The 24980-nt window shown below is 73.4% G+C and overlaps 1 protein-coding gene across 1 annotated transcript in view; it reads right to left on the bottom strand.

Moving 5' to 3' along the window:
* Positions 1–861: 861 nt before the first annotated feature.
* The window catches only part of LOC140406299 (uncharacterized), a gene marked incomplete at its 5' end in the record, with an annotated part of 37969 nt that continues 13850 nt past the window's right edge, over positions 862–24980 (bottom strand). The window contains 3 exons of the mRNA XM_072494412.1: positions 862–880; positions 2012–2208; positions 9311–9582. Of these exons, the coding sequence (XP_072350513.1) occupies positions 862–880; positions 2012–2208; positions 9311–9582 (488 nt within the window). The remainder of the gene's footprint in view (positions 881–2011; positions 2209–9310; positions 9583–24980) is intronic.

Genomic DNA, 24980 nt, shown 5'->3' with positions numbered 1-24980 from the left:
GCGACACGGAGGACGAGCGACACGGAGGGCGAGCGACACGGAGGGCGAGCGATAGGGAGGGAGCGACAGGGAGCGCGAGCGACACGGAGGGCGAGCGACAGGGAGGGCGAGCGACAGGGAGGGCGAGCGACAGGGAGGGCGAGCGACAGGGAGGGCGAGCGACAGGGAGGGCGAGCGACAGGGAGGGCGAGCGACAGGGAGGGCGAGCGACAGGGAGGGCGAGCGACAGGGAGGGAGAGCGACAGGGAGGGTGAGCGACAGGGAGGGAGAGCGACAGGGAGGGAGAGCGACAGGGAGGGAGAGCGACAGGGAGGGAGAGCGACAGGGAGGGAGAGCGACACGGAGGGAGAGCGACACGGAGGGCAAGCGGCAGGGAGGAGAGCGACAGGGAGGGTGAGCGACAGAGGGGGGCGAGCGACAGGGAGGGAGAGCGACAGGGAGGGAGAGCGACAGGGAGGGAGAGCGACAGGGAGGGCGAGGGACAGGGAGGGCGAGGGACAGGGAGGGCGAGCGACAGGGAGGGCGAGCGACAGGGAGGGCGAGCGACAGGGAGGGCGAGCCACAGGAGGGCGAGCGACAGGGAGGGCGAGCCACAGGAGGGCGAACGATAGGAAGGTGAGCAACAGAGGGGGCGAGCGACAGGGACGGCGAGCGACAGGGAGGGCGGAGTGACAGGGAGGGCGAGGGACAGGGAGGGCGAGCGACAGGGAGGGAGAGCGACAGGGAGGGAGAGCGACAGGGAGGGAGAGCGACAGGGAGGGAGAGCGACAGGGAGGGAGAGCGACAGGGAGGAAGAGCGACAGGGAGGGAGAGAGACAGGGAGGGAGAGAGACAGGGAGGGCGAGCGAAAGGGAGGGCGAGCTACTGGGAGGGCGAGCGACTGGGAGGGCGAGCGACTGGGAGGGCGAGAGGCAGGGAGGGCGAGGGACAGGGAGGGCGAGGGACAGGGAGGGCGAGGGACAGGGAGGGCGAGGGACAGGGAGGGCGAGGGACAGGGAGGGCGAGGGACAGGGAGGGCGAGGGACAGGGAGGGCGAGGGACAGGGAGGGCGAGGGACAGCGAGGGCGAGGGACAGGGAGGGCGAGGGACAGGGGGGGAGAGCGACAGGGGGGGAGAGCGACAGGGAGGGCGAGCGACAGGGAGGGAGAGCGACAGGGAGGGAGAGCGACAGGGAGGGCGAGCGACAGGGAGGGCGAGCGACAGGGAGGGCGAGCGACAGGGAGGGCGAGCGACAGGGAGGGCGAGCGACAGGGAGGGAGAGCGACAGGGAGGGAGAGCGACAGGGAGGGAGAGCGACAGGGAGGGAGAGCGACAGGGAGGGAGAGCGACAGGGAGGGAGAGCGACAGGGAGGGCGAGCGACAGGGAGGGCCAGCGACTGGGAGGGCGAGCGACTGGGAGGGCGAGCGACAGGCAGGGCGACCGATAGGGAGGGCGAGCGACAGGGAGGGCGAGCGACAGGGAGGGCGAGCGACAGGGAGGGTGAGTGAAATCGGGGGCGGGCACGAGACAGGGGAGGGCGAGCGACAGGGAGGGCGAGCGACAGGGAGGGCGAGCGACAGGGAGGGCGAGCGACAGGGAGGGCGAGCGAAAACGGGGGCAGGCGAGCGACAGGGGGGGCGAGCGACAGGGGGGGAGAGCGACAGGGAGGGAGAGCGACAGGGAGGGAGAGCGACAGGGAGGAAGAGCGACAGGGAGGGAGAGAGACAGGGAGTGAGAGAGACAGGGAGGGCGAGCGAAAGGGAGGGCGAGCTACTGGGAGGGCGAGCGACTGGGAGGGCGAGCGACTGGGAGGGCGAGAGGCAGGGAGGGCGAGGGACAGGGAGGGCGAGGGACAGGGAGGGCGAGGGACAGGGAGGGCGAGGGACAGGGAGGGCGAGGGACAGGGAGGGCGAGGGACAGGGAGGGCGAGGGACAGGGAGGGCGAGGGACAGGGAGGGCGAGGGACAGCGAGGGCGAGGGACAGGGAGGGCGAGGGACAGGGGGGGAGAGCGACAGGGGGGGGAGAGCGACAGGGAGGGCGAGCGACAGGGAGGGAGAGCGACAGGGAGGGAGAGCGACAGGGAGGGCGAGCGACAGGGAGGGCGAGCGACAGGGAGGGCGAGCGACAGGGAGGGCGAGCGACAGGGAGGGAGAGCGACAGGGAGGGAGAGCGAAAGGGAGGGAGAGCGACAGGGAGGGAGAGCGACAGGGAGGGCGAGCGACAGGGAGGGCCAGCGACTGGGAGGGCGAGCGACTGGGAGGGCGAGCGACAGGCAGGGCGACCGATAGGGAGGGCGAGCGACAGGGAGGGCGAGCGACAGGGAGGGCGAGCGACAGGGAGGGTGAGTGAAATCGGGGGCGGGCACGAGACAGGGAGGGCGAGCGACAGGGAGGGCGAGCGACAGGGAGGGCGAGCGACAGGGAGGGCGAGCGACAGGGAGGGCGAGCGAAAACGGGGGCAGGCGAGCGACAGGGGGGCGAGCGACAGGGGGGGCGAGCGACAGGGGGGGCGAGCGACAGGGGGGGCGAGCGACAGGGGGGGCGAGCGACAGGGGGGGCGAGCGACAGGGGGGGCGAGCGACAGGGGGGGCGAGCGACAGTAGGGGCGAGCGACAGTAGGGGCGAGCGACAGGGGGGGCGAGCGACAGGGGGGGCGAGCGACAGGGGGGGCGAGCGACAGGGGGGGGCGAGCGACAGGGGGGGCGAGCGACAGGGAGGGCGAGCGACAGGGAGGACGAGCGACTGGGAGGGCGAGCGACTGGGAGGGCGAGCGACTGGGAGGGCGAGCGACAGGGAGGGCGAGCGACAGGGAGGGCGAGCGACAGGGAGGGCGAGCGACAGGGGGGGGCGAGCGACAGGGGGGGCGAGCGACAGGGGGGGCGAGCGACAGGGGGGGCGAGCGACAGGGGGGGCGAGCGACAGGGGGGGCGAGCGACAGGGGGGGCGAGCGACAGGGGGGGCGAGCGACAGGGGGGGGCGAGCGACAGGGGGGGCGAGCGACAGGGGGGGCGAGCGACAGGGGGGGGCGAGCGACAGGGGGGCGAGCGACAGGGGGGGCGAGCGACAGGGGGGGGCGAGCGACAGGGGGGGGCGAGCGACAGGGGGGGCGAGCGACAGGGGGGGCGAGCGACAGGGGGGGCGAGCGACAGGGGGGGCGAGCGACAGGGGGGGCGAGCGACAGGGGGGGCGAGCGACAGGGGGGGGCGAGCGAGCGACAGGGAGGGCGAGCGAGCGACAGGGAGGGCTAGCGAGCGACAGGGAGGGCGAGCGAGCGACAGGGAGGGGCGCGAGCGACAGGGAGGGCGAGCGAGCGACAGGGAGGGCGAGCGAGCGACAGGGAGGGCGAGCGAGCGACAGGGAGGGCGAGCGAGCGACAGGGAGGGCGAGCGAGCGACAGGGGGGGGCGAGCGAGCGACAGTGGGGGCGAGCGACAGAGGGGGCGAGCGACAGGGGGGGCAAGCGACAGGGGGGGCGAGCGACAGGGGGGGCGAGCGACAGGGGGGGGCGAGCGACAGGGGGGGGCGAGCGACAGGGGGGGCGAGCGACAGGGGGGGTGAGCGACAGGGGGGGCGAGCGACAGGGGGGGCGAGCGACAGGGGGGGGCGAGCGACAGGGGGGGCGAGCGACAGGGGGGGCGAGCGACAGGGGGGGGCGAGCGACAGGGGGGGCGAGCGACAGGGGGGGCGAGCGAAAGGGGGGGGGGGCGAGCGACAGTGGGGGCGAGCGACACGGCGGGCGAGCGACAGGGGGGGTGAGTGAAATCGGGGGCGGGCGAGCAAAATCGAGGACGAGCGACAGGGAGGACGAGCGACTGGGAGGGCGAGCGACAGGGAGGGACGAGCGACAGGGAGGGCGAGCGACAGGGAGGGCGAGCGACAGGGAGGGCGAGCGACAGGGGGGGCGAGCGACAGGGGGGGGCGAGCGACAGGGGGGGCGAGCGACAGGGGGGGCGAGCGACAGGGGGGGGCGAGCGACAGGGGGGGGCGAGCGACAGGGGGGGCGAGCGACAGGGGGGGCGAGCGACAGGGGGGGCGAGCGACAGGGGGGGGCGAGCGAGCGACAGGGAGGGCGAGCGAGCGACAGGGAGGGCGAGCGAGCGACAGGGAGGGCGAGCGAGCGACAGGGAGGGCGAGCGAGCGACAGGGAGGGCGAGCGAGCGACAGGGAGGGCGAGCGAGCGACAGGGGGGGGGCGAGCGACAGAGGGGGCGAGCGACAGGGGGGGGCGAGCGACAGGGGGGGGCGAGCGACAGGGGGGGCGAGCGACAGGGGGGGCGAGCGACAGGGGGGGCGAGCGACAGGGGGGGCGAGCGACAGGGGGGGCGAGCGACAGGGGGGGCGAGCGACAGGGGGGGCGAGCGACAGGGGGGGCGAGCGACAGGGGGGGGCGAGCGACAGGGGGTGCGAGCGACAGGGGGGGGCGAGCGACAGGGGGGGCGATCGACAGGGGGGGGCGAGCGACAGGAGGGGGGCGAGCGACAGGGGGGGCGAGCGACAGGGGGGGGCGAGCGACAGGGGGGGGCGAGCGACAGGGGGGGCGAGCGACAGGGGGGGCGAGCGACAGGGGGGGGCGAGCGACAGTGGGGGCGAGCGACAGGGCGGGCGAGCGACAGGGGGGGTGAGTGAAATCGGGGGCGGGCGAGCAAAATCGAGGACGAGCGACAGGGAGGACGAGCGACTGGGAGGGCGAGCGACAGGGAGGGCGAGCGACAGGGAGGGCGAGCGACTGGGAGGGCGAGCGACTGGGAGGGCGAGCGACAGGGAGGGCGAGCGACAGGGAGGGCGAGCGACAGGGAGGGAGAGCGACAGGGAGGGCGAGCGACTGGGAGGGCGAGCGACAGGGAGGGAGAGCGACAGGGAGGGCGAGCGAGCGACAGGGAGGGCGAGCGACAGGGAGGGCGAGCGACTGGGAGGGCGAGCGACAGGGAGGGCGAGCGACAGGGAGGGCGAGCGAGCGACAGGGAGGGCGAGCGAGCGACAGGGAGGGCGAGCGAGCGACAGGGAGGGCGAGCGAGCGACAGGGGGGGGGCGAGCGACAGAGGGGGCGAGCGACAGGGGGGGCGAGCGACAGGGGGGGCGAGCGACAGGGGGGGCAAGCGACAGGGGGGGCGAGCGACAGGGGGGGCGAGCGACAGGGGGGGCGAGCGACAGGGGGGGCGAGCGACAGGGGGGGCGAGCGACAGGGGGGGCGAGCGACGGGGGGGGCGAGCGACAGGGGGGGCGAGCGACAGGGGGGGGCGAGCGACAGGGGGGGGCGAGCGACAGGGAGGGCGAGCGACAGGGAGGGCGAGCGAGCGACAGGGAGGGCGAGCGAGCGACAGGGAGGGCGAGCGAGCGAGCGACAGGGAGGGCGAACGACAGGGAGGGCGAACGACAGGGAGGGCGAACGACAGGCAGGGCGAACGACAGGGAGGGCGAACGACAGGGAGGGCGAACGACAGGGAGGGCGAGCGACAGGGAGGGCGAGCGACAGGGAGGGCGAGCGACAGGGAGGGCGAGCGACAGGGAGGGCGAGCGACAGGGAGGGCGAGCGACAGAGAGGGAGAGCGACAGGGAGGGAGAGCGACAGGGAGGGAGAGCGACAGGGAGGGAGAGCGACAGGGAGGGAGAGCGACAGGGAGGGAGAGCGACAGGGGGGGGGGAGAGCGACAGGTGGGGGAGAGCGACAGGGGGGGAGAGCGACAGGGGGGGGAAGAGCGACAGGGGGGGGAAGAGCGACAGGGGGGGGAAGAGCGACAGGGGGGAGAAGAGCGACAGGGAGGGGGGGGGAGCGACGGGGGTGGGGGGAGAGCGACAGGGAGAGAGAGCGACAGGGAGGGCGAGCGACAGGGAAGGCGAGCGACAGGGAGGGCGAGCGACAGGGAGGGAGAGCGACAGGGAGGGAGAGCGACAGGGAGGGAGAGCGACAGGGAGGGCGAGCGACAGGGAAGGCGAGCGACAGGGAGGGCGAGCGACAGGGAGGGAGAGCGACAGGGAGGGAGAGCGACAGGGAGGGAGAGCGACAGGGAGGGAGAGCGACAGGGAGGGAGAGCGACAGGGAGGGAGAGCGACAGGGAGGGAGAGCGACAGGGAGGGAGAGCGACAGGGGGGGGGCGAGCGACAGGGAGGGAGAGCGACAGGGAGGGAGAGCGACAGGGAGGGAGAGCGACAGGGAGGGCGAGCGACAGGGAGGGAGAGCGACAGGGAGGGAGAGCGACAGGGAGGGAGAGCGACAGGGAGGGAGAGCGACAGGGAGGGAGAGCGACAGGGAGGGAGAGCGACAGGGAGGGAGAGCGACAGGGAGGGAGAGCGACAGGGGGGGGCGAGCGACAGGGAGGGAGAGCGACAGGGAGGGAGAGCGACAGGGAGGGAGAGCGACAGGGAGGGAGAGCGACAGTGAGGGAGAGCGACAGGGAGGGAGAGCGACAGGGAGGGCGAGCGACAGGGAGGGAGAGCGACAGGGAGGGAGAGCGACAGGGAGGGAGAGCGACAGGGAGGGAGAGCGACAGGGAGGGAGAGCGACAGGGAGGGAGAGCGACAGGGAGGGAGAGCGACAGGGGGGGGGCGAGCGACAGGGAGGGAGAGCGACAGGGAGGGAGAGCGACAGGGAGGGAGAGCGACAGGGAGGGAGAGCGACAGGGAGGGAGAGCGACAGGGAGGGAGAGCGACAGGGAGGGCGAGCGACAGGGAGGGCGAGCGACAGGGAGGGAGAGCGACAGGGAGGGAGAGCGACAGGGAGGGAGAGCGACAGGGAGGGCGAGCGACAGGGAGGGAGAGCGACAGGGGGGGGCGAGCGACAGGGAGGGAGAGCGACAGGGAGGGAGAGCGACAGGGAGGGAGAGCGACAGGGAGGGAGAGCGACAGGGAGGGCGAGCGACAGGGAGGGCGAGCGACAGGGAGGGCGAGCGAGCGACAGGGAGGGCGAGCGGGCGACAGGGAGGGCGAGCGAGCGAGCGACAGGGAGGGCGAACGACAGGGAGGGCGAACGACAGGGAGGGCGAACGACAGGGAGGGCGAACGACAGGGAGGGCGATCGACAGGGAGGGCGAGCGACACGGAGGGCGAGCGACTGGGAGGGCGAGCGACTGGGAGGGCGAGCGACAGGGAGGGCGAGCGACAGGGAGGGAGAGCGACAGGGAGGGCGAGCGACAGGGAGGGAGAGCGACAGGGAGGGAGAGCGACAGGGAGGGCGAGCGACAGGGAGGGCGAGCGACAGGGAGGGCGAACGACAGGGAGGGCGAGCGACAGGGAGGGCGAGCGACAGGGAGGGCGAGCGACTGGGAGGGCGAGCGACTGGGAGGGCGAGCGACATGGAGGGCGAGCGACAGGGAGGGAGAGCGACAGGGAGGGAGAGCGACAGGGAGGGCGAGCGACTGGGAGGGCGAGCGACAGGGAGGGAGAGCGACAGGGAGGGCGAGCGACTGGGAGGGCGAGCGACAGGGAGGGAGAGCGACAGGGAGGGCGAGTGAGCGACAGGGAGGGCGAGCGACAGGGAGGGCGAGCGACTGGGAGGGCGAGCGACAGGGAGGGCGAGCGACAGGGAGGGCGAGCGACAGGGAGGGCGAGCGAGCGACAGGGAGGGCGAGCGAGCGACAGGGAGGGCGAGCGAGCGACAGGGAGGGCGAGAGAGCGACAGGGGGGGCGAGCGACAGAGGGGGCGAGCGACAGGGGGGGCGAGCGACAGGGGGGGCGAGCGACAGGGGGGGCGAGCGACAGGGGGGGCGAGCGACAGGGGGGGCGAGCGACAGGGGGGGCGAGCGACAGGGGGGGCGAGCGACAGGGGGGGCGAGCGACAGGGGGGGCGAGCGACAGGGGGGGGCGAGCGACAGGGAGGGCGAGCGAGCGACAGGGAGGGCGAGCGAGCGACAGGGAGGGCGAGCGAGCGAGCGACAGGGAGGGCGAACGACAGGGAGGGCGAACGACAGGGAGGGCGAACGACAGGGAGGGCGAGCGACAGGGAGGGCGAGCGACAGGGAGGGCGAGCGACAGGGAGGGCGAGCGACAGGGAGGGCGAGCGACAGGGAGGGCGAGCGACAGGGAGGGCGAGCGACAGGGAGGGCGAGCGACAGAGAGGGAGAGCGACAGGGAGGGAGAGCGACAGGGAGGGAGAGCGACAGGGAGGGAGAGCGACAGGGGGGTGGGGGAGAGCGACAGGGGGGGGAGAGCGACAGGGGGGGGAGAGCGACAGGGGGGGGAAGAGCGACAGGGGGGGGAAGAGCGACAGGGGCGGAGAGTGCGACAGGGGGGGGAGAGCGACGGGGGGGGGGGGGAGAGCGACAGGGAGGGAGAGCGACAGGGAGGGCGAGCGACAGGGAAGGCGAGCGACAGGGAGGGAGAGCGACAGGGAGGGAGAGCGACAGGGAGGGAGAGCGACAGGGAGGGAGAGCGACAGGGAGGGCGAGCGACAGGGAGGGAGAGCGACAGGGAGGGAGAGCGACAGGGAGGGAGAGCGACAGGGAGGGAGAGCGACAGGGAGGGAGAGCGACAGGGGGGGGCGAGCGACAGGGAGGGAGAGCGACAGGGAGGGCGAGCGACAGGGAGGGAGAGCGACAGGGAGGGAGAGCGACAGGGAGGGCGAGCGACAGGGAGGGAGAGCGACAGGGAGGGAGAGCGACAGGGAGGGAGAGCGACAGGGAGGGAGAGCGACAGGGAGGGAGAGCGACAGGGAGGGAGAGCGACAGGGGGGGGCGAGCGACAGGGAGGGCGAGCGACAGGGAGGGAGAGCGACAGGGAGGGAGAGCGACAGGGAGGGAGAGCGACAGGGAGGGCGAGCGACAGGGAGGGCGAGCGACAGGGAGGGAGAGCGACAGGGAGGGCGAGCGACAGGGAGGGCGAGCGACAGGGAGGGCGAGCGACAGGGGGGGGCGAGCGACAGGGAGGGAGAGCGACAGGGAGGGAGAGCGACAGGGAGGGCGAGCGACAGGGAGGGCGAGCGACAGAGAGGGAGAGCGACAGGGAGGGAGAGCGACAGGGAGGGAGAGCGACAGGGAGGGAGAGCGACAGGGAGGGAGAGCGACAGGGAGGGAGAGCGACAGGGAGGGAGAGCGACAGGGAGGGCGAGCGACAGGGAGGGCGAGCGACAGGGAGGGCGAGCGACAGGGAGGGCGAGCGACAGGGAGGGCGAGCGAGCGACAGGGAGGGCGAGCGGGCGACAGGGAGGGCGAGCGAGCGAGCGACAGGGAGGGCGAACGACAGGGAGGGCGAACGACAGGGAGGGCGAACGACAGGGAGGGCGAACGACAGGGAGGGCGAGCGACAGGGAGGGCGAGCGACACGGAGGGCGAGCGACTGGGAGGGCGAGCGACTGGGAGGGCGAGCGACAGGGAGGGCGAGCGACAGGGAGGGAGAGCGACAGGGAGGGCGAGCGACAGGGAGGGAGAGCGACAGGGAGGGAGAGCGACAGGGAGGGAGAGCGACAGGGAGGGAGAGCGACAGGGAGGGAGAGCGACAGGGAGGGCGAGCGACAGGGAGGGCGAACGACAGGGAGGGCGAGCGACAGGGAGGGCGAGCGACAGGGAGGGCGAGCGACAGGGAGGGAGAGCGACAGGGAGGGCGAGCGACAGGGAGGGCGAGCGACAGGGAGGGCGAGCGACAGGGAGGGAGAGCGACAGGGAGGGCGAGCGACAGGGAGGGAGAGCGACAGGGAGGGCGAACGACAGGGAGGGCGAACGACAGGGAGGGCGAGCGACAGGGAGGGCGAGCGACAGGGAGGGAGAGCGACAGGGAGGGAGAGCGACAGGGAGGGCGAACGACAGGGAGGGCGAGCGACAGGGAGGGCGAGCGACAGGGAGGGCGAGCGACAGGGAGGGCGAGCGACAGGGAGGGCGAGCGAGCGACAGGGAGGGCGAGCGACAGGGAGGGCGAGCGACAGGGAGGGCGAGCGACAGGGAGGGCGAGCGACAGGGAGGGAGAGCGACAGGGAGGGAGAGCGACAGGGAGGGAGAGCGACAGGGAGGGAGAGCGACAGGGAGGGAGAGCGACAGGGAGGGAGAGCGACAGGGAGGGAGAGCGACAGGGAGGACGAGCGACAGGGAGGGCGAGCGACAGGGAGGGCGAGCGACAGGGAGGGCGAGCGAGCGACAGGGAGGGCGAGCGAGCGACAGGGAGGGCGAGCGACAGGGAGGGCGAGCGAGCCACAGGAGGGCGAGCGAGCGAGCGACAGGGAGGGCGAACGACAGGGAGGGCGAACGACAGGGAGGGAGAGCGACAGGGAGGGCGAGCGACTGGGAGGGAGCAACAGGGAGGGCGAGCGACAGGGAGGGCGAGCGACAGGGAGGGCGAACGACAGGGAGGGCGAGCGACAGGGAGGGAGCAACAGGGAGGGCGAGCGACAGGGAGGGCGAGCGACAGGGAGGGCGAACGACAGGGAGGGCGAGCGACAGGGAGGGCGAGCGACAGGGAGGGCGAGCGACAGGGAGGGCGAGCGACAGGGAGGGCGAGCGACAGGGAGGGAGCAACAGGGAGGGCGAGCGACAGGGAGGGCCAGCGACAGGGAGGGCGAACGACAGGGAGGGCGAGCGACAGGGAGGGCGAGCGACAGGGAGGGCGAGCGACAGGGAGGGCGAGCGACAGGGAGGGCGAGCGACAGGGAGGGCGAGCGACTGGGAGGGCGAGCGACAGGGAGGGAGAGCGACAGGGAGGGAGAGTGACAGGGAGGGCGAGCGACAGGGAGGGCGAGCGACAGGGAGGGCGAGCGACAGGGAGGGCGAGCGACAGGGAGGGCGAGCGAGCGACAGGGAGGGCGAGCGGGCGACAGGGAGGGCGAGCGAGCGGGCGACAGGGAGGGCGAGCGAGCGAGCGACAGGGAGGGCGAACGACAGGGAGGGCGAACGACAGGGAGGGCGAACGACAGGGAGGGCGAGCGACAGGGAGGGCGAACGACAGGGAGGGCGAGCGACAGGGAGGGCGAGCGACACGGAGGGCGAGCGACTGGGAGGGCGAGCGACAGGGAGGGCGAGCGACAGGGAGGGAGAGCGACAGGGAGGGCGAGCGACAGGGAGGGAGAGCGACAGGGAGGGAGAGCGACAGGGAGGGCGAGGGACAGGGAGGGCGAGCGACAGGGAGGGCGAGCGACAGGGAGGGCGAGCCACAGGAGGGCGAGCGACAGGGAGGGCGAGCCACAGGAGGGCGAGCGATAGGAAGGTGAGCAACAGAGGGGGCGAGCGACAGGGACGGCGAGGGACAGGGAGGGCGAGAGACAGGGAGGGCGAGGGACAGGGAGGGCGAGGGACAGGGAGGGCGAGCGACAGGGAGGGAGAGCGACAGGGAGGGAGAGCGACAGGGAGGGAGAGCGACAGGGAGGGAGAGCGACAGGGAGGGAGAGCGACAGGGAGGGAGAGCGACAGGGAGGGAGAGCGACAGGGAGGGAGAGCGACAGGGAGGGAGAGAGACAGGGAGGGAGAGAGACAGGGAGGGCGAGCGAAAGGGAGGGTGAGCGACTGGGAGGGCGAGCGACTGGGAGGGCGAGCGACTGGGAGGGCGAGAGGCAGGGAGGGCGAGAGGCAGGGAGGGCGAGGGACAGGGAGGGCGAGGGACAGGGAGGGCGAGGGACAGGGAGGGCGAGGGACAGGGAGGGCGAGGGACAGGGAGGGCGAGGGACAGGGAGGGCGAGGGACAGGGAGGGCGAGGGACAGGGAGGGCGAGGGACAGGGAGGGCGAGGGACAGGGGGGGAGAGCGACAGGGGGGGAGAGCGACAGGGAGGGCGAGCGACAGGGAGGGCGAGCGACAGGGAGGGAGAGCGACAGGGAGGGAGAGCGACAGGGAGGGCGAGCGACAGGGAGGGCGAGCGACAGGGAGGGCGAGCGACAGGGAGGGCGAGCGACAGGGAGGGCGAGCGACAGGGAGGGCGAGCGACAGGGAGGGCGAGCGACAGGGAGGGAGAGCGACAGGGAGGGAGAGCGACAGGGAGGGAGAGCGACAGGGAGGGCGAGCGACAGGGAGGGCGAGCCACAGGAGGGCGAGCGATAGGAAGGTGAGCAACAGAGGGGGGCGAGCGACAGGGAGGGAGAGCGACAGGGAGGGAGAGCGACAGGGAGGGCGAGCCACAGGAGGGCGAGCGACAGGGAGGGCGAGCCACAGGAGGGCGAGCGATAGGAAGGTGAGCAACAGAGGGGGCGAGCGACAGGGACGGCGAGCGACAGGGAGGGCGAGAGACAGGGAGGGCGAGGGACAGGGAGGGCGAGGGACAGGGAGGGCGAGCGACAGGGAGGGAGAGCGACAGGGAGGGAGAGCGACAGGGAGGGAGAGCGACAGGGAGGGAGAGCGACAGGGAGGGAGAGCGACAGGGAGGGAGAGCGACAGGGAGGGAGAGAGACAGGGAGGGAGAGAGACAGGGAGGGAGAGCGACAGGGAGGGCGAGCCACAGGAGGGCGAGCGACAGGGAGGGAGAGCGACAGGGAGGGAGAGCGACAGGGAGGGAGAGCGACAGGGAGGGCGAGCCACAGGAGGGCGAGCGACAGGGAGGGCGAGCGACAGGGAGGGCGAGCGACAGGGAGGGCGAGCGACAGGGAGGGCGAGGGACAGGGAGGGCGAGCGACAGGGAGGGCGAGGGACAGGGAGGGCGAGAGACAGGGAGGGCGAGTGACAGGGAGGGCGAGGGACAGGGAGGGCGAGAGACAGGGAGGGCGAGTGACAGGGAGGGCGAGGGACAGGGAGGGCGAGGGACAGGGAGGGCGAGCGACAGGGAGGGCGAGCGACAGGGAGGGCGAGAGACAGGGAGGGCGAGGGACAGGGAGGGCGAGGGACAGGGAGGGCGAGGGACAGGGAGGGCGAGTGACAGGGAGGGCGAGGGACAGGGAGGGCGAGGGACAGGGAGGGCGAGAGACAGGGAGGGCGAGTGACAGGGAGGGCGAGTGACAGGGAGGGCGAGGGACAGGGAGGGCGAGGGACAGGGAGGGCGAGCGACAGGGAGGGCGAGAGACAGGGAGGGCGAGGGACAGGGAGGGCGAGTGACAGGGAGGGCGAGGGACAGGGAGGGCGAGGGACAGGGAGGGCGAGCGACAGGGAGGGCGAGAGACAGGGAGGGCGAGGGACAGGGAGGGCGAGGGACAGGGAGGGCGAGCGACAGGGAGGGAGAGCGACAGGGAGGGAGAGCGACAGGGAGGGAGAGCGACAGGGAGGGAGAGCGACAGGGAGGGAGAGAGACAGGGAGGGCGAGCGAAAGGGAGGGCGAGAGACAGGGAGGGCGAGGGACAGGGAGGGCGAGGGACAGGGAGGGCGAGCGACAGGGAGGGAGAGCGACAGGGAGGGAGAGCGACAGGGAGGGAGAGCGACAGGGAGGGAGAGCGACAGGGAGGGAGAGCGACAGGGAGGGAGAGCGACAGGGAGGGAGAGCGACAGGGAGGGAGAGCGACAGGGAGGGAGAGCGACAGGGAGGGAGAGCGACAGGGAGGGAGAGAGACAGGGAGGGAGAGAGACAGGGAGGGAGAGAGACAGGGAGGGCGAGCGAAAGGGAGGGCGAGCGACTGGGAGGGCGAGCGACTGGGAGGGCGAGCGACTGGGAGGGCGAGAGGCAGGGAGGGCGAGAGGCAGGGAGGGCGAGGGACAGGGAGGGCGAGGGACAGGGAGGGCGAGGGACAGGGAGGGCGAGGGACAGGGAGGGCGAGGGACAGGGAGGGCGAGGGACAGGGAGGGCGAGGGACAGGGAGGGCGAGGGACAGGGAGGGCGAGGGACAGGGAGGGCGAGGGACAGGGAGGGCGAGGGACAGGGGGGGAGAGCGACAGGGGGGGAGAGCGACAGGGAGGGCGAGCGACAGGGAGGGAGAGCGACAGGGAGGGAGACCGACAGGGAGGGAGAGCGACAGGGAGGGCGAGGGACAGGGAGGGCGAGGGACAGGGGGGGAGAGCGACAGGGGGGGAGAGCGACAGGGAGGGCGAGCGACAGGGAGGGAGAGCGACAGGGAGGGCGAGCGACAGGGAGGGAGAGCGACAGGGAGGGAGAGCGACAGGGAGGGCGAGCGACAGGGAGGGCGAGCGACAGGGAGGGCGAGCGACAGGGAGGGCGAGCGACTGGGAGGGCGAGCGACTGGGAGGGCGAGCGACAGGGAGGGCGAGCGACAGGGAGGGCGAGCGACAGGGAGGGCGAGCGACAGGGAGGGCGAGCGACAGGGAGGGCGAGCGACAGGGAGGGCGAGCGACAGGGAGGGCGAGCGACAGGGAGGGAGAGCGACAGGGAGGGAGAGCGACAGGGAGGGAGAGCGACAGGGAGGGAGAGCGACAGGGAGGGAGAGCGACAGGGAGGGAGAGCGACAGGGAGGGAGAGCGACAGGGAGGGAGAGCGACAGGGAGGGAGAGCGACAGGGAGGGAGAGCGACGGGAGGGAGAGCGACAGGGAGGGAGAGCGACAGGGAGGGAGAGCGACAGGGAGGGCGAGCGACAGGGAGGGCCAGCGACTGGGAGGGCGAGCGACTGGGAGGGCGAGCGACAGGGAGGGCGACCGATAGGGAGGGCGAGCGACAGGGAGGGAGAGCGACAGGGAGGGTGAGTGAAATCGGGGGCGGGCACGAGACAGGGAGGGCGAGCGACAGGGAGGGCGAGCGACAGGGAGGGCGAGCGACAGGGAGGGCGAGCGACAGGGAGGGCGAGCGACAGGGAGGGCGAGCGACAGGGAGGGCGAGCGACAGGGAGGGCGAGCGAAATCGGGGGCAGGCGAGCGACAGGGGGGCGAGCGACAGGGGGGGGCGAGCGACAGGGGGGGCGAGCGACAGGGGGGGCGACGACAGGGGGGGGCGAGCGACAGGGGGGGCGAGCGACAGGGGGGGCGAGCGTCAGGGGGGGCGAGCGACAGGGGGGGCGAGCGACAGGGGGGGCGAGCGACAGGGGGGGCGAGCGACAGGGGGGGGCGAGCGACAGGGAGGGCGAGCGACAGGGGGGGCGAGCGACAGGGGGGGCGAGCGACAGGGGGGGCGAGCGACAGGGAGGGCGAGCGACAGGGAGGGCGAGCGACAGGGAGGACGAGCGACTGGGAGGGCGAGCGACTGGGAGGGCGAGCGACTGGGAGGGCGAGCGACAGGGAGGGCGAGCGACAGGGAGGGCGAGCGACAGGGAGGGCGAGCGACAGGGAGGGCGAGCGACAGGGGGGGCGAGCGACAGGGGGGGCGAGCGACAGGGGGGGCGAGCGACAGGGGGGGCGAGCGACAGGGGGGGCGAGCGACAGGGGGGGCGAGCGACAGGGGGGGGCGAGCGACAGGGGGGGCGAGCGACAGGGGGGGCGAGCGACAGGGGGGGCGAGCGACAGGGGGGGCGAGCGACAGGGGGGGCGAGCGACAGGGGGGGGCGAGCGAGCGACAGGGAGGGCGAGCGAGCGACAGGGAGGGCGAGCGAGCGACAGGGAGGGCGAGCGAGCGACAGGGAGGGCGAGCGAGCGACAGGGAGGGCGAGCGAGCGACAGGGAGGGCGAGCGAGCGACAGGGAGGGCGAGCGAGCGACAGGGAGGGCGAGCGAGCGACAGGGAGGGCGAGCGAGCGACAGGGGGGGCGAGCGAGCGACAGGGGGGGCGAGCGACAGAGGGGGCGAGCGACATGGGGGGCGAGCGACAGGGGGGGCGAGCGACAGGGGGGGCGAGCGACAGGGGGGGCGAGCGACAGGGGGGGCGAGCGACAGGGGGGGCGAGCGACGGGGGGGCGAGCGACAGGGGGGGCGAGCGACAGGGGGGGCGAGCGACAGGGGGGGCGAGCGACAGGGGGGGCGAGCGACAGGGGGGGCGAGCGACAGGGGGGGCGAGCGACAGGGGGGGCGAGCGACAGGGGGGGCGAGCGACAGGGGGGGGCGAGCGACAGGGGGGGGCGAGCGACAGGGGGGGCGAGCGACAGGGGGGGCGAGCGACAGGGAGGGAGAGCGACAGGGAGGGAGAGCGACAGGGAGGGAGAGCGACAGGGGGGGGGTGGAGAGCGACAGGTGGGGGAGAGCGACAGGGGGGGGAGAGCGACGGGGGGGGAAGAGCGACAGGGGGGGGAAGAGCGACAGGGGGGGGAAGAGCGACAAGGGGGGGAAGAGCGACAGGGGGGGGAGAGCGACAGGGAGGGAGAGCGACAGGGAGGGAGAGCGACAGGGAGGGAGAGCGACAGGGAGGGAGAGCGACAGGGAGGGAGAGCGACAGGGGGGGGGCGAGCGACAGGGAGGGAGAGCGACAGGGAGGGAGAGCGACAGGGAGCGAGAGCGACAGGGAGGGAGAGCGACAGGGAGGGCGAGCGACAGGGAGGGCGAGCGATAGGGAGGGAGAGTGACAGGGAGGGAGAGCGACAGGGAGGGAGAGCGACAGGGAGGGAGAGCGACAGGGAGGGCGAGCGACAGGGAGGGAGAGCGACAGGGGGGGGGCGAGCGACAGGGAGGGAGAGCGACAGGGAGGGAGAGCGACAGGGAGGGAGAGCGACAGGGAGGGAGAGCGACAGGGAGGGAGAGCGACAGGGAGGGCGAGCGACAGGGAGGGCGAGCGACAGGGAGGGCGAGCGAGCGACAGGGAGGGCGAGCGGGCGACAGGGAGGGCGAGCGAGCGAGCGACAGGGAGGGCGAACGACAGGGAGGGCGAACGACAGGGAGGGCGAACGACAGGGAGGGCGAACGACAGGGAGGGCGAGCGACAGGGAGGGCGAGCGACACGGAGGGCGAGCGACTGGGAGGGCGAGCGACTGGGAGGGCGAGCGACAGGGAGGGCGAGCGACAGGGAGGGAGAGCGACAGGGAGGGCGAGCGACAGGGAGGGAGAGCGACAGGGAGGGAGAGCGACAGGGAGGGCGAGCGACAGGGAGGGCGAACGACAGGGAGGGCGAGCGACAGGGAGGGCGAGCGACAGGGAGGGCGAGCGACTGGGAGGGCGAGCGACTGGGAGGGCGAGCGACAGGGAGGGCGAGCGACAGGGAGGGAGAGCGACAGGGAGGGCGAGCGACTGGGAGGGCGAGCGACAGGGAGGGAGAGCGACAGGGAGGGAGAGCGACAGGGAGGGCGAGTGAGCGACAGGGAGGGCGAGCGACAGGGAGGGCGAGCGACTGGGAGGGCGAGCGACAGGGAGGGCGAGCGACAGGGAGGGCGAGCGACAGGGAGGGCGAGCGAGCGACAGGGAGGGCGAGCGAGCGACAGGGAGGGCGAGCGAGCGACAGGGAGGGCGAGCGAGCGACAGGGGGGGCGAGCGACAGAGGGGGCGAGCGACAGGGGGGGCGAGCGACAGGGGGGGCGAGCGACAGGGGGGGCGAGCGACAGGGGGGGCGAGCGACAGGGGGGGCGAGCGACAGGGGGGGCGAGCGACAGGGGGGGCGAGCGACAGGGGGGGCGAGCGACAGGGGGGGCGAGCGACAGGGGGGGCGAGCGACAGGGGGGGCGAGCGACAGGGGGGGGCGAGCGACAGGGAGGGCGAGCGACAGGGAGGGCGAGCGAGCGACAGGGAGGGCGAGCGAGCGACAGGGAGGGCGAGCGAGCGAGCGACAGGGAGGGCGAACGACAGGGAGGGCGAACGACAGGGAGGGCGAACGACAGGGAGGGCGAACGACAGGGAGGGCGAGCGACAGGGAGGGCGAGCGACAGGGAGGGCGAGCGACAGGGAGGGCGAGCGACAGGGAGGGCGAGCGACAGGGAGGGCGAGCGACAGGGAGGGCGAGCGACAGGGAGGGCGAGCGACAGGGAGGGCGAGCGACAGGGAGGGCGAGCGACAGGGAGGGCGAGCGACAGAGAGGGAGAGCGACAGGGAGGGAGAGCGACAGGGAGGGAGAGCGACAGGGAGGGAGAGCGACAGGGGGGGGGGGAGAGCGACAGGTGGGGGAGAGCGACAGGGGGGGGAGAGCGACAGGGGGGGGAAGAGCGACAGGGGGGGGAAGAGCGACAGGGGGGGGAGAGCGACAGGGGGGGGGGGAGAGCGACGGGGGGGGGGGAGAGCGACAGGGAGGGAGAGCGACAGGGAGGGCGAGCGACAGGGAAGGCGAGCGACAGGGAGGGAGAGCGACAGGGAGGGAGAGCGACAGGGAGGGAGAGCGACAGGGAGGGAGAGCGACAGGGAGGGAGAGCGACAGGGAGGGAGAGCGACAGGGAGGGCGAGCGACAGGGAGGGAGAGCGACAGGGAGGGAGAGCGACAGGGAGGGCGAGCGACAGGGAGGGAGAGCGACAGGGAGGGAGAGCGACAGGGAGGGAGAGCGACAGGGAGGGAGAGCGACAGGGAGGGAGAGCGACAGGGAGGGAGAGCGACAGGGGGGGGCGAGCGACAGGGAGGGCGAGCGACAGGGAGGCAGAGCGACAGGGAGGGAGAGCGACAGGGAGGGCGAGCGACAGGGAGGGCGAGCGACAGGGAGGGAGAGCGACAGGGAGGGAGAGCGACAGGGAGGGCGAGCGACAGGGAGGGCGAGCGACAGGGAGGGAGAGCGACAGGGGGGGGCGAGCGACAGGGAGGGAGAGCGACAGGGAGGGAGAGCGACAGGGAGGGCGAGCGACAGGGAGGGCGAGCGACAGGGAGGGAGAGCGACAGGGAGGGAGAGCGACAGGGAGGGAGAGCGACAGGGAGGGAGAGCGACAGGGAGGGAGAGCGACAGGGAGGGAGAGCGACAGGGAGGGCGAGCGACAGGGAGGGCGAGCGACAGGGAGGGCGAGCGACAGGGAGGGCGAGCGAGCGACAGGGAGGGCGAGCGGGCGACAGGGAGGGCGAGCGAGCGAGCGACAGGGAGGGCGAACGACAGGGAGGGCGAACGACAGGGAGGGCGAACGACAGGGAGGGCGAGCGACAGGGAGGGCGAGCGACACGGAGGGCGAGCGACTGGGAGGGCGAGCGACTGGGAGGGCGAGCGACTGGGAGGGCGAGCGACAGGGAGGGAGAGCGACAGGGAGGGCGAGCGACAGGGAGGGCGAGCGACAGGGAGGGAGAGCGACAGGGAGGGAGAGCGACAGGGAGGGAGAGCGACAGGGAGGGAGAGCGACAGGGAGGGCGAGCGACAGGGAGGGCGAACGACAGGGAGGGCGAGCGACAGGGAGGGCGAGCGACAGGGAGGGCGAGCGACAGGGAGGGAGAGCGATAAGGAAGGGCGAGCGACAGGGAGGGCGAGCGACAGGGAGGGCGAGCGACAGGGAGGGCGAGCGACAGGGAGGGAGAGCGACAGGGAGGGAGAGCGACAGGGAGGGAGAGCGACAGGGAGGGAGAGCGACAGGGAGGGCGAACGACAGGGAGGGAGAGCGACAGGGAGGGAGAGCGACAGGGAGGGCGAACGACAGGGAGGGCGAGCGACAGGGAGGGCGAGCGACAGGGAGGGCGAGCGACAGGGAGGGCGAGCGACAGGGAGGGCGAGCGAGCGACAGGGAGGGCGAGCGACAGGGAGGGCGAGCGACAGGGAGGGCGAGCGACAGGGAGGGAGAGCGACAGGGAGGGAGAGCGACAGGGAGGGAGAGCGACAGGGAGGGAGAGCGACAGGGAGGGAGAGCGACAGGGAGGGAGAGCGACAGGGAGGACGAGCGACAGGGAGGGCGAGCGACAGGGAGGGCGAGCGACAGGGAGGGCGAGCGAGCGACAGGGAGGGCGAGCGAGCGACAGGGAGGGCGAGCGACAGGGAGGGCGAGCGAGCCACAGGAGGGCGAGCGAGCGAGCGACAGGGAGGGCGAACGACAGGGAGGGCGAACGACAGGGAGGGAGAGCGACAGGGAGGGCGAGCGACTGGGAGGGAGCAACAGGGAGGGCGAGCGACAGGGAGGGCGAACGACAGGGAGGGCGAGCGACAGGGAGGGAGCAACAGGGAGGGCGAGCGACAGGGAGGGCGAGCGACAGGGAGGGCGAACGACAGGGAGGGCGAGCGACAGGGAGGGCGAGCGACAGGGAGGGCGAGCGACAGGGAGGGCGAGCGACAGGGAGGGCGAGCGACAGGGAGGGAGCAACAGGGAGGGCGAGCGACAGGGAGGGCGAGCGACAGGGAGGGCGAACGACAGGGAGGGCGAGCGACAGGGAGGGCGAGCGACAGGGAGGGCGAGCGACAGGGAGGGCAAGCGACAGGGAGGGCGAGCGACAGGGAGGGCGAGCGACTGGGAGGGCGAGCGACAGGGAGGGAGAGCGACAGGGAGGGAGAGCGACAGGGAGGGCGAGCGACAGGGAGGGCGAGCGACAGGGAGGGCGAGCGACAGGGAGGGCGAGCGACAGGGAGGGCGAGCGACAGGGAGGGCGAGCGAGCGACAGGGAGGGCGAGCGGGCGACAGGGAGGGCGAGCGAGCGAGCGACAGGGAGGGCGAACGACAGGGAGGGCGAACGACAGGGAGGGCGAGCGACAGGGAGGGCGAACGACAGGGAGGGCGAACGACAGGGAGGGCGAGCGACAGGGAGGGCGAGCGACAGGGAGGGCGAGCGACAGGGAGGGCGAGCGACAGGGAGGGCGAGCGACAGGGAGGGCGAGCGACTGGGAGGGCGAGCGACAGGGAGGGCGAGCGACAGGGAGGGAGAGCGACAGGGAGGGCGAGTGACAGGGAGGGAGAGCGACAGGGAGGGAGAGCGACAGGGAGGGCGAGGGACAGGGAGGGCGAGCGACAGGGAGGGCGAGCGACAGGGAGGGCGAGCCACAGGAGGGCGAGCGACAGGGAGGGCGAGCGACAGGGAGGGCGAGTGACAGGGAGGGCGAGGGACAGGGAGGGCGAGCGACAGGGAGGGAGAGCGACAGGGAGGGAGAGCGACAGGGAGGGAGAGCGACAGGGAGGGAGAGCGACAGGGAGGGAGAGCGACAGGGAGGGAGAGCGACAGGGAGGGAGAGCGACAGGGAGGGAGAGCGACAGGGAGGGAGAGCGACAGGGAGGGAGAGAGACAGGGAGGGAGAGAGACAGGGAGGGCGAGCGAAAGGGAGGGCGAGCGACTGGGAGGGCGAGCGACTGGGAGGGCGAGCGACTGGGAGGGCGAGAGGCAGGGAGGGCGAGAGGCAGGGAGGGCGAGGGACAGGGAGGGCGAGGGACAGGGAGGGCGAGGGACAGGGAGGGCGAGGGACAGGGAGGGCGAGGGACAGGGAGGGCGAGGGACAGGGAGGGCGAGGGACAGGGAGGGCGAGGGACAGGGAGGGCGAGGGACAGGGAGGGCGAGGGACAGGGGGGGACAGCGACAGGGGGGGAGAGCGACAGGGGGGGAGAGCGACAGGGAGGGCGAGCGACAGGGAGGGAGAGCGACAGGGAGGGAGAGCGACAGGGAGGGAGAGCGACAGGGAGGGCGAGCGACAGGGAGGGCGAGCGACAGGGAGGGCGAGCGACAGGGAGGGCGAGCGACAGGGGGGGCGAGCGACAGGGAGGGCGAGCGACAGGGAGGGCGAGCGACAGGGAGGGAGAGCGACAGGGAGGGCGAGCGACAGGGAGAGCGAGCGACAGGGAGGGAGAGCGACAGGGAGGGAGAGCGACAGGGAGGGAGAGCGACAGGGAGGGAGAGCGACAGGGAGGGAGAGCGACAGGGAGGGAGAGCGACAGGGAGGGAGAGCGACAGGGAGGGAGAGCGACAGGGAGGCCGAGCGACAGGGAGGGCGAGCGACAGGGAGGGCGAGCGACAGGGAGGGCGAGCGACAGGGAGGGCGAGCGAGCGACAGGGAGGGCGAGCGGGCGACAGGGAGGGCGAGCGAGCGAGCGACAGGGAGGGCGAACGACAGGGAGGGCGAACGACAGGGAGGGCGAACGACAGGGAGGGCGAACGACAGGGAGGGCGAGCGACAGGGAGGGCGAGCGACAGGGAGGGCGAGCGACAGGGAGGGCGAGCGACACGGAGGGCGAGCGACTGGGAGGGCGAGCGACTGGGAGGGCGAGCGACTGGGAGGGCGAGCGACAGGGAGGGAGAGCGACAGGGAGGGCGAGCGACAGGGAGGGCGAGCGACAGGGAGGGCGAGCGACAGGGAGGGAGAGCGACAGGGAGGGAGAGCGACAGGGAGGGAGAGCGACAGGGAGGGAGAGCGACAGGGAGGGCGAGCGACAGGGAGGGCGAACGACAGGGAGGGCGAACGACAGGGAGGGCGAGCGACAGGGAGGGCGAGCGACAGGGAGGGCGAGCGACAGGGAGGGAGAGCGACAGGGAGGGCGAGCGACAGGGAGGGCGAGCGACAGGGAGGGCGAGCGACAGGGAGGGCGAGCGACAGGGAGGGAGAGCGACAGGGAGGGAGAGCGACAGGGAGGGAGAGCGACAGGGAGGGCGAACGACAGGGAGGGCGAGCGACAGGGAGGGAGAGCGACAGGGAGGGAGAGCGACAGGGAGGGCGAACGACAGGGAGGGCGAGCGACAGGGAGGGCGAGCGACAGGGAGGGCGAGCGACAGGGAGGGCGAGCGACAGGGAGGGCGAGCGACAGGGAGGGCGAGCGACAGGGAGGGCGAGCGACAGGGAGGGCGAGCGACAGGGAGGGAGAGCGACAGGGAGGGAGAGCGACAGGGAGGGAGAGCGACAGGGAGGGAGAGCGACAGGGAGGGAGAGCGACAGGGAGGGAGAGCGACAGGGAGGGAGAGCGACAGACAGGGAGGACGAGCGACAGGGAGGGCGAGCGACAGGGAGGGCGAGCGTGCGACAGGTAGGGCGAGCGAGCGACAGGGAGGGCGAGCGACAGGGAGGGCGAGCGAGCCACAGGAGGGCGAGCGAGCGAGCGACAGGGAGGGCGAACGACAGGGAGGGCGAACGACAGGGAGGGAGAGCGACAGGGAGGGCGAGCGACTGGGAGGGAGCAACAGGGAGGGCGAGCGACAGGGAGGGCGAGCGACAGGGAGGGCGAACGACAGGGAGGGCGAGCGACAGGGAGGGCGAGCGACAGGGAGGGCGAGCGACAGGGAGGGAGAGCGACAGGGAGGGCGAGCGACAGGGAGGGCGAGCGACAGGGAGGGCGAGCGACAGGGAGGGAGCAACAGGGAGGGCGAGCGACAGGGAGGGCGAGCGACAGGGAGGGCGAACGACAGGGAGGGCGAGCGACAGGGAGGGCGAGCGACAGGGAGGGCGAGCGACAGGGAGGGCGAGCGACAGGGAGGGCGAGCGACAGGGAGGGCGAGCGACAGGGAGGGCGAGCGACAGGGAGGGCGAGCGACTGGGAGGGCGAGCGACTGGGAGGGCGAGCGACAGGGAGGGAGAGCGACAGGGAGGGAGAGCGACAGGGAGGGCGAGCGACAGGGAGGGCGAGCGACAGGGAGGGCGAGCGACAGGGAGGGCGAGCGACAGGGAGGGCGAGCGACAGGGAGGGCGAGCGACAGGGAGGGCGAGCGAGCGACAGGGAGGGCGAGCGGGCGACAGGGAGGGCGAGCGAGCGAGCGACAGGGAGGGCGAACGACAGGGAGGGCGAACGACAGGGAGGGCGAACGACAGGGAGGGCGAGCGACAGGGAGGGCGAACGACAGGGAGGGCGAACGACAGGGAGGGCGAGCGACAGGGAGGGCGAGCGACAGGGAGGGCGAGCGACACGGAGGGCGAGCGACTGGGAGGGCGAGCGACAGGGAGGGCGAGCCACAGGAGGGCGAGCGACAGGGAGGGCGAGCCACAGGAGGGCGAGCGATAGGAAGGTGAGCAACAGAGGGGGGCGAGCGACAGGGACGGCGAGCGACAGGGAGGGCAAGAGACAGGGAGGGCGAGTGACAGGGAGGGCGAGGGACAGGGAGGGCGAGCGACAGGGAGGGAGAGCGACAGGGAGGGAGAGCGACAGGGAGGGAGAGCGACAGGGAGGGAGAGCGACAGGGAGGGAGAGCGACAGGGAGGGAGAGCGACAGGGAGGGAGAGCGACAGGGAGGGCGAGCGACAGGGAGGGAGAGCGACAGGGAGGGAGAGAGACAGGGAGGGAGAGAGACAGGGAGGGCGAGCGAAAGGGAGGGCGAGCGACTGGGAGGGCGAGCGACTGGGAGGGCGAGCGACTGGGAGGGCGAGAGGCAGGGAGGGCGAGAGGCAGGGAGGGCGAGGGACAGGGAGGGCGAGGGACAGGGAGGGCGAGGGACAGGGAGGGCGAGGGACAGGGAGGGCGAGGGACAGGGAGGGCGAGGGACAGGGAGGGCGAGGGACAGGGAGGGCGAGGGACAGGGAGGGCGAGGGACAGGGGGGGAGAGCGACGGGGGGGAGAGCGACAGGGAGGGCGAGCGACAGGGAGGGAGAGCGACAGGGAGGGAGAGCGACAGGGAGGGAGAGCGACAGGGAGGGCGAGCGACAGGGAGGGCGAGCGACAGGGAGGGCGAGCGACAGGGAGGGCGAGCGACAGGGAGGGCGAGCGACAGGGAGGGCGAGCGACAGGGAGGGAGAGCGACAGGGAGGGAGAGCGACAGGGAGGGCGAGCGACAGGGAGGGCGAGCGACAGGGAGGGAGAGCGACAGGGAGGGAGAGCGACAGGGAGGGAGAGCGACAGGGAGGGAGAGCGACAGGGAGGCCGAGCGACAGGGAGGGCGAGCGACAGGGAGGGCGAGCGACAGGGAGGGCGAGCGACAGGGAGGGCGAGCGAGCGACAGGGAGGGCGAGCGGGCGACAGGGAGGGCGAGCGAGCGAGCGACAGGGAGGGCGAACGACAGGGAGGGCGAACGACAGGGAGGGCGAACGACAGGGAGGGCGAGCGACAGGGAGGGCGAGCGACAGGGAGGGCGAGCGACAGGGAGGGCGAGCGACACGGAGGGCGAGCGACTGGGAGGGCGAGCGACTGGGAGGGCGAGCGACTGGGAGGGCGAGCGACAGGGAGGGCGAGCGACAGGGAGGGCGAGCGACAGGGAGGGCGAGCGACAGGGAGGGCGAGCGACAGGGAGGGCGAGCGACAGGGAGGGAGAGCGACAGGGAGGGAGAGCGACAGGGAGGGAGAGCGACAGGGAGGGAGAGCGACAGGGAGGGCGAACGACAGGGAGGGCGAGCGACAGGGAGGGCGAGCGACAGGGAGGGCGAGCGACAGGGAGGGAGAGCGACAGGGAGGGCGAGCGACAGGGAGGGCGAGCGACAGGGAGGGCGAGCGACAGGGAGGGCGAGCGACAGGGAGGGCGAGCGACAGGGAGGGAGAGCGACAGGGAGGGAGAGCGACAGGGAGGGAGAGCGACAGGGAGGGAGAGCGACAGGGAGGGCGAACGACAGGGAGGGCGAGCGACAGGGAGGGAGAGCGACAGGGAGGGAGAGCGACAG

Source organism: Scyliorhinus torazame, unplaced genomic scaffold (assembly GCF_047496885.1).
Source record: "Scyliorhinus torazame isolate Kashiwa2021f unplaced genomic scaffold, sScyTor2.1 scaffold_448, whole genome shotgun sequence".
NCBI lineage: Eukaryota > Metazoa > Chordata > Chondrichthyes > Carcharhiniformes > Scyliorhinidae > Scyliorhinus > Scyliorhinus torazame.
The sequence above is the reverse complement of the archived record's forward strand: the minus strand, read 5'-3'. Positions and strand labels throughout refer to the sequence as shown.